The sequence below is a fragment of the Besnoitia besnoiti genome, chromosome I, assembly GCF_002563875.1.
Source record: "Besnoitia besnoiti strain Bb-Ger1 chromosome I, whole genome shotgun sequence".
In the NCBI taxonomy this organism is placed as follows: domain Eukaryota; phylum Apicomplexa; class Conoidasida; order Eucoccidiorida; family Sarcocystidae; genus Besnoitia; species Besnoitia besnoiti.
In genome coordinates this window covers 2,209,974-2,217,960 of record NC_042356.1, presented here as the reverse complement: position 1 = coordinate 2,217,960, position 7,987 = coordinate 2,209,974, and the positions used below count along the sequence as shown (strand labels likewise).

Genomic DNA, 7,987 nt, shown 5'->3' with positions numbered 1-7,987 from the left:
CTGCTGTGTGTTTCTAGGTGCGTGGAGGCCGCGGGGGGCGGGCCGCTCACGCCGCGAATGCTCCCTTAGGGAGTGCCGTTGCAGCGCAACATAACTATTATGGTGCGCTGGACTGAACGCAGCAAATCGTGGCAGGTTACCGCAGCTACCCTCACCACTCCATTCAAAAAAAGAGCTGGTACACTGCGACACGGGATCGGGATTTTCACAGTCGATGGATATAGGTCAACCGCGACCACAGGCCTCACAGGCACGCTTCATTTTGGGTTTCGCTTTGGCTTCATTCACGGCGTGCGATACGCGGATAGCGAGCCGAGTTTGCCGTTTTCCCCTCCCTCATGGATCGGTTCTGTCCGCCATCTCAGCAGCAACAGTGTAGCTAACGGCGAGCGGAACGCTCAACTCCACCACGGCGTCTTCCGGCAGAAAGGGACGTGCGATCGAAGGGCTCTCACTAAAGGGCCCCACGCCTCCCGCGGCGGCGGAGGTGACGGCTTCCGCCGGCGAGAAGGGGCTTGTGATGCCACACAGCTCCGCAGCCGGGAGCCCGCTAGTCAGACCTGGTGTCCCGAGTACGCCAAGCGAGAGAAGGGTTTCAATTTCCATTCGGAGTGGCCCCGGGGGCGAGCGGGGGAGAGACGGACTGCCACGGCGAGAAGGGGGCGTGTCCCCCGTGATGCGCTTCAAACCCTGTACAACCGGAGGCACTGGAATGCATCGCGGGGAGGGCGCGACGCCCGCGGGACTCCCTGGGGACCTTGCAAGCGGCACACAGACGCTGCAGGTGGCGCCCGGCCGCTCACAAGCCGCCAGCGCGCGTGCGGCGGTACCCGTGGGGTAGTGGGGGGGCTGCGGCCCGGGGGCCAGTTCTGGAACATGCCACTGCGGCGGCGAGCCCGGTTCATCCCGGCGCGGAGACGCCGGTGGCCGCCGTCGCTCGCCTCTCACGGGGCTTTTACTCTTGCCTCTGGGCGCTCGTGCCCCTGCGCCAGCGAGCTGCGGCACTGGCGAATGCGAGGACGAAGCCGAGCACGCGCTGGCTGACGGCGCCACGGGAAAAGGGCCTGCCGCGGCGGACCCAAAGAACGAAGAACCAGCTTCTGAAGAAGAAACAGCTTTCGACGCGCAAGCTGTTTCTTGCGCGGGGCAGGGGCGGGGAGACGGCGAAGGAGACAGTGGGCGGGGTGAGGCGACGCGCAACAGCGGCTGTGCAGGGAGAGGATGGAAGGCATGCAGCCCTGGAGAGTCAGCGGGACGTGAAGCTGCGCGCGAGGGAGGCCGTGGCGAAGGAGACCGCGATCTCGGATGCTGGGCGCGCGAGCAAGAGGGAGACGCCAGGGGCCCTGGCAATTGAGCAACGAAGTCGTTTCGGGCGGAGGCGGCAGCCACGAACGCAGCGGAGGAGACAGCTGGGTCGATCGCAGCGTGGAACGAACTGGAATGAGGTGGCACAAAGGCGCGAGAAGGAAGCGACAAGGACCCAAGCGGTGAAGGGGCTCCCACTGCAGAGGGAGACGAAGGCAGTCGACTGTGACTCGCCTGCAGCCTCGCCGTACTCTGATTCATCCACGCACTCCGATCCGGTTCCCCCATGAGGCACACAGGCCCTTCCGGCGGGTCTCCGCGGTCGGCCCCTCTGATTTCTGCATGCGGGGCTAGGCTTCGCTGAGGACGGTTCAGAGGCTGCCAAAAGCACGTCTCCGCATCGTCCTTCCTTCGCAGGTCAGCGACGTCCCTTCCCTGAGGCGGCAGGGTTGGACTGCTCGAGGGGATTTCGGGGCTGCGCCGCAGCGCGGCGGGCCGGCCGTGCGAGCTTGCAGGGCTGCCAGAGGCGCTGCGCCGCACTGGGAGCCTTCTCGCTTGGCAGCGTGAACGCCGGTCGCCGCAGGCCTCCGGCGCACGCCCAGTTTCCTCTGCAGCGAGAAGTTGCCGGCCTCGCGCGGCATGCAAACAAGGCGGCGCCGGCGACACTTCGCAGTTCTCAGCTGGAGCGAGCAGCTGATCGCCCTCGAAGGTCTCCGAGGCGACCTGCCCCTCTGCCAGAGTTCGCTCCTGTCTGAGGGCGAGAGACAGCAAGTCGGCGCTACAGCACTCAGACGGTTGATCGGACGAAGCCTTATGTGCTGCGGCCTCCAGGATGTTCATCTCGTGAGAGGCGCTCCTCGTGACATGCGCAGAGAAAAAAGGGGCCATGGCAGAAATGGATTTCTGAATCGGCTCCACGCACTCAGAAGCCCCGGACTCGCGGCCGGCAGGGAGCGACTCTCGCAGCGCGGTCGGCGTCGCCTCGAGGGGCTCGGCGAATTCGCAGGCGCCGCGCAGAGCGCTTTGATCCACCATCAGCGGCTGCCCTCCGCAGTTTTCTGCTGGAAAGAAGATGTCTGCGTCGGGCTTCGCGAGATCTGCGAACGGGTCAGTGCTCGGCGTTCCTAGCGCAGGCGCGTCTAGGCCGCCTGAAACCGTTTGCACAACGGCTGGCAGGCCCCACGAAGCCCAGGGCTGGTCTGTCACCAAGCGGGATAGTGAAGTCGGAGCGGCCCGCGCAGAGAGAGGCGAAGCCTCAACACACGCCGACGGGCCATGCTGCGGCGCTGCGCCGCGAGAAGACGCGACGTCTTCCTCCTCCGTGCCTGTGCGAGCGAGGAGCGGCTGCCGGGGTGAGGGCGCCGCACGGGGCGTGTCTGGTTGGGGGACAGAAGCCGAGGCCAGGCTGCGAATCGGGGGGCACGAGGCGTCTCCGACTGCCTCGCGAGCGGGCGGCTCCAGTGTCTCGCCCGGTACGGGCGCGTGCGCTGATCTCGCCGCTCCCTCTTTCCATGCGGCGGCAGGAACGGGCCAAACGCCAGAGCAGACGAGCCGGCGGGGAGACGGAGAGAGTCGCGCCTCACGCCGCGCTTCTAGCGGCCGCAGGGCTTCGTTCGCCTGCCCGAACATGAAGAAAGAAGGACTACGGGAGCGCTGTGCGGAGGCGATGCGCGTGGCCAGACTGGGAGGAGCGGCCGTCGTCGCCGTCCCCCGCGGTGGCGCCCTTGGCTGGGGCGATGCCGCGGCCGCAGACACCGGCATATCGACGGCGACAGCGTGAGCAGGGTGCCTCGACGGCGGCGAACGCTTACCTCGGGCCTGCGCCTTCTGAGGGAAGCGGTAGAGACGTTCGAGGCACGGCGAAGACGCAGGACCTGGGAGACTGGTGGCGTTTGACATGATGCTACTTTCTCGGTTTTCGGGCCCCACTGCCTCTTCTCCGTCGATTACTTCGCCTTCCTCCAAGTCGACAGAGTCGGCGTCCGCCGGGGCAGCAAGCAGGACCGCCTGGTCTCTCGAGAATGGCCCCATAGTTGGGCGCGGCGTGAACCCAGACCTGTCCCGCGGGCCAGCGCCCCACGCGCTTGCGGCATTGCCAGGACCCCCGCTTTCGTCGCCGAACTCCAGACCCCCGCGGATGACTTCGAGTGCAGAATTCCCGCCGTCGTGACTGCCAAAGAGGGGCCTCGCTGACGGACTTCCGCTGCGCGCGTTCTTTGCCGCACCTCTCTCAGTATCCTTTGTGTGTGGACTCTTCGGAGAGGTTGGAGAGGAGCTCCTGCGCTGCAGGCGCCTTTCCAGTCGTCGTGCATCACCCTCCAGAAGACCTGTGGCGCTTCTCGGCCTCTGCGCGGATCGATGCGGGGCTAGCTTCTCGCCCCCCGTGAGCTTCGTTGATCGGCGTGGAGCCCAGACCACGTGGCTCGTCTGTGGGGAGAATGCCAGCGGAGGCGCCGAAACGGCCCCGGGGCGGCAGGGCGGAAAGCCCGTCGGATTCGCAGAGCTGCTGGAGCACGTGGCCAGGAGGACGCTGATGTCTGTGTCGGTAATCTCGCCAGACGATCTTTGCGAAAAGGGAAACGAGGTCCCCCCTCCGACTCCGCATCTCGATGAACAGCAAGGACGCGGAAGGATTGGAGAGCCACGCGTCTGCGCATAAGTTTGGCCGCCATCCGCCAGCGAAGTCTGATCTGGAAGCGCCGCCGGGTCTGGCCTGCCCGCGTCAGGCAGACGCGGCGACCATCGTCCTTCGAGGGCTGCCTCAGGTCCTCCGTCTCGGCAGAGCTCTTTCCGCCCGGCCGGGGCTTTCGGCACTCTGTCGGGGAGAGCGCAGGAAGCACCCAGAGCGATAGGACGCTCACTGGAGAACGCCTGCGCTGTGGAATCGCCGCCGAGACCTCGATCAGGGCTGAGGCCTTTAGAAGCTCCTCCCTGAGCTGGCAATGAGGCGATTTCTGGGCAGCTGCAGGACACCGGCGAGCCTACGCGCGAGGGGGTCGCGAGAGCTGCTGCATCTTTGATCTGCGCGGCAGCACGGGGGGGCGGGAGGGACGCGCGCGAACGAGACGCGGCGGCAGGCGACTGCGACAGAGCTGCGGCGCCAAGGCCTCGAGGGCTTTCGGCACCCCGCAGCGCGAGCGCCGGGAGATCCTCGGGGCTCGCTGAGCGCGTCTTATGCTCCTGGGCAGCGGCGCAGAGGGGCCGCTTGTCTGCAGTTTGCAGCGAGGCGATGAAGCTTTTGACGCGCTGCTCCAGGTCATCGATCTTGGTCGGCGTGGGCGCGCGGCGTCCGTCGGGTGGAGGAGCCGGTATGTGTGCAGGTTTCGGCGAGGCGTGCTGTGAGGTGTCCGCGTTTTCGAAAGAGACGCTCGAGGGGCACGGGGAGCCAGGCGCCTCCTCGACGCTTCCCCGAAGGCTCAGATGCGCATCGCCCAGCCTGCCACTCCTCGGCGTGCCCTGCGCTGGAAGCGGCGTCGAGTTAATCGCCCCAGATGCTGTGGCGAATGCTGTCTCTTTGCCACAATGGAGGCAGTCGGAGGTCCGCACCAGTGGGGGCGTGGTGCGAGGGTCGGTCTCTCTGTGAGGGCGTCTGGGAAGCGCTCCACAGCGCTCTCTCTCAGGCCGCGGCTCAGCGGGCAGCTGGTCGTCGGGCTTCAGGTCTCCGCGGCCAAACCGGCGCGCAGATTCGAAATGCTTAAGCTCTCGCTGATGGCGCTGAAACAGCACGTCTCGTCTTCGTTCAGTGCGTTCCTTCTCAGCGTCGTCCTCGGCGTCGTCGAGCTCTGCACTGGCTCGCAGCGTCGCTGAAAGGGAGGCGAGAAGCTGCCGCCGCTGCTCGCTGCAGGCCTGGACGGCGCCCTCCAGTCTTTGGGCCTTCTCTTGCCACTCCAGTTTCAGGTGGGTCAGCCTCTCCATCTCTGCGTGCGCCTTTTGGATTTCTCTCTCTTTCTCACACCGGAGTTGGCGCTCTTCCATCAGCTCGGCCTGCAGCAGCTTGCGAGTGAGATCCGCTGTCGCTCTGTGGGCTTCATCACGCGCGGTCGCGAGAATTTTCTCCCGCTCGCCTTGCAGGCGCTTGAATTCCTCTTGAAGAAGGGTCGCTTTCCTTTCCATGTCTTGGGATGCTGCTCGATTGTTGCGGATGCAGCTGCTGAGCTCCTCGACGGCCCGGGAGTGCACGCGTTGGTAGCGCTGTTCTCTCTCATGTTTTTTCGAAAGCTGCTGCTGAAGAGAGGCGTTTTGGCGTCGTAAGCTCTGCAACTCAGCCTCACTGCTGTCGAGCTTGCCGTTCAGCCGCTGGGCGACTTCGTTCGCGAGCCGGAGCTGTTCGTGGAGCTGATCCTTCTCTTTTTTTGCGCAGTCGGCGGTCGCCTCCAACTGCTTGATTGTGTTGCGTAGGTGCTCATTTTCAGCTTCGTGAAGCTTAGCTTGGGCCTCGAGTTTGCTTTGCTGCTGCTGCGCAAGCTCGACCTGCTGCTTGTCTTTTTCGAGGGCAAGACGCTCTCTGTGAAGCTGGGCGGTGCTGTCCTGCAGCTGGAACTCTAGAGAGCGCCTGTGCGCCTCGAGCTTCAACTGCAGTTGCTGCTTGTTAAGCTTCTCCGCCTCGCCCTGACGTTCCTCTTTCTCGAGGATCCTTGCTTCGCGGGCGTCTAGGTCCTTCGCGCGCACTTCGAGAGCATGCTGCTCAATTTCCCACTGGCGCTTGTGGTCGCGTTGTTGTTGCTGAGTTGCCCGCAGTTGGGCGCTGATCTCTTGCCGCAGAGCGTAGCCCTTCTTCTCAATTTCGTTCTCCTTTTTTCGCAACCGCTCCGCCGCGGCCTCTTCTTGGAGCTTTAGGCGGGTCACGCGCTCTGCATGCAGGCGATCAAGCTCCTGTTTGTAGGACAAGAGATGTTGCCGCGCCTTCTGGCTTTCCTCCAGGCGTATTGCGCTGAGCTCAAGGGTGCGAATTCGAGACACTTCTTGCTCAACTTGCTTCCGGTGCCGCTGTTCACATTCCCTTTCGTAGCGCAGCATGTGTGTCCCGGCGTCTGGTCCCAGCGCCGAGAGCTCACTCGCTGAGTAGCTCTTGCATGTTGACTGGCAGCCACTCTGACTGCAGCAGCTGCAGCTGCCGTCGCCGGAACAGCTGCAGCTACCTCTCCGGCTTAGCGACTCGATCGCCTCGAATTTTGCTCGATATTCGCGGTCTATCTCCAGCAGACGGTCTGCCACAGTTCGCCTTGTCTGCGAACCGCCTTGATCACGCAGCTGCTCTCTGCTCGCGGGCTGCTGGCGGGAGCTGGGTCTCGGCACGGGGCGAGGGCGCTTGCGCGCCTCCCCGAGTTCTCCGCAGGACGCGCAGTCATCCCACGAGGCTATTCCTCCGGTGAGCCTCCGCAAAGGTGGGTCTGAAGACTGAGAGAGTTTTCTGGGCACGTGGCTGCGCTGGGTAGAGTCGCCTCGCCATCCACGCGAGGCAGCTGAACATTTCGCACGAATACTAGAGGAACTCCGAAACGCGACACACTCTGGCGCCACTCCCGCCGGTTCCCGGGCGGGAGCGCGTTCAGCGCATTCTTCCCGCCTCGCGTTCTCACTGACAGAGGCGCAACAAAGCGAGCAGCAGCTGCCAGAGGTTTGCCGCGATGTAAGCAGCCGTGGCGGCTCTGAGACAGATCGGCAAGACGCCCCGGTCCATAGCGAGCTGCTCCCTCGATTGAAGGTCTCTCGACTGCATGAACACGAGCAGCTACTGCAGCTGCGTGATGCGCATCTCGACATGCTGCAGACTCTGCGGAGAGCGGGCTCTGTACGCCGTTGCTTCCGGCGCTTTGGCCTGTGCCCTTGGACAGCAAGAGTGGTCGCGGGAGACGTTCCTAGCTACGCATGTGCGCGCATAGTTTGCCGTTGAACCTTGTTCCTGAGCCAGGCAGACAGCGTGGCGGCTGGGCGGTAGTGGATGGCGATGAGGATTGCCGCGACAGCGCTGCTCCTCAAATTACAGCAGAATCGAGGATGTGATCGAGACTGGGGCGTCTCGTTTCTGCAAACGCTCTTCGGAAGTGCGCGAGAGGCCACGAGTCGCGTGCGAGGTCACGGTGGCGGATACACCATACTACTTGCTTCGGAATTACATCTGTTGTCGCCCTAGCTGGTCGCAGCGGCTGAGCTGTCGAATGCGAAGCGATTCTGCGGCTTGGCTGACTCAACTGAGAGATCTTGTTTCGCTGTCACACGGGTGCTGCATTCAAAAGGTAACGAACGGGTTGGAGTTCCTCGCAGTTCGGATTCTCGACGTGCGATGTTGGTAATGGACTGCAACACGACACCAAAGGCAACCAATGTGCACTTCAACTGCTGCTCTTGAACATGAAGAGTGTGTTATTTGGACATGGATCTTGTTGTTGTGCTGTGACAGCATCGGATGGAAGCGCCGTTGGATCGGGTTTTACTCACACTGCCAGGCTGTGGTTTGACACCACGTCTCTGCGCCCTAGCTCCCCCCAGAAAGGGAACTCTTTCACCAATCTCCTTTCCCCTCTCCGGCTGCCACATAAGGTTTTCTGCAAGTTGTTGACATCCACCGGGGTACTGGGGCCATACGAGGGCCCGGAGGACACTCCTGCCGGATGCGGAGGCGCAAATCTGTCGAACGCGTCCCTGTCGATGAAATGGCCTTCAGCGCGCTGTGCGGCATGCA

The 7,987-nt window shown here is 63.7% G+C and overlaps 1 protein-coding gene across 1 annotated transcript; it reads right to left on the bottom strand.

Moving 5' to 3' along the window:
- Window positions 1–336: 336 nt before the first annotated feature.
- BESB_003280 (uncharacterized protein) lies at window positions 337–7,068 on the bottom strand (the record flags this gene model as incomplete). Its single annotated transcript, XM_029359083.1, has 1 exon — window positions 337–7,068. One exon carries the CDS (start codon window positions 7,066–7,068, stop codon window positions 337–339), a length of 6,732 nt encoding a protein of 2,243 aa, XP_029221996.1.
- Between the last annotated feature and the right edge of the window lie 919 nt (window positions 7,069–7,987).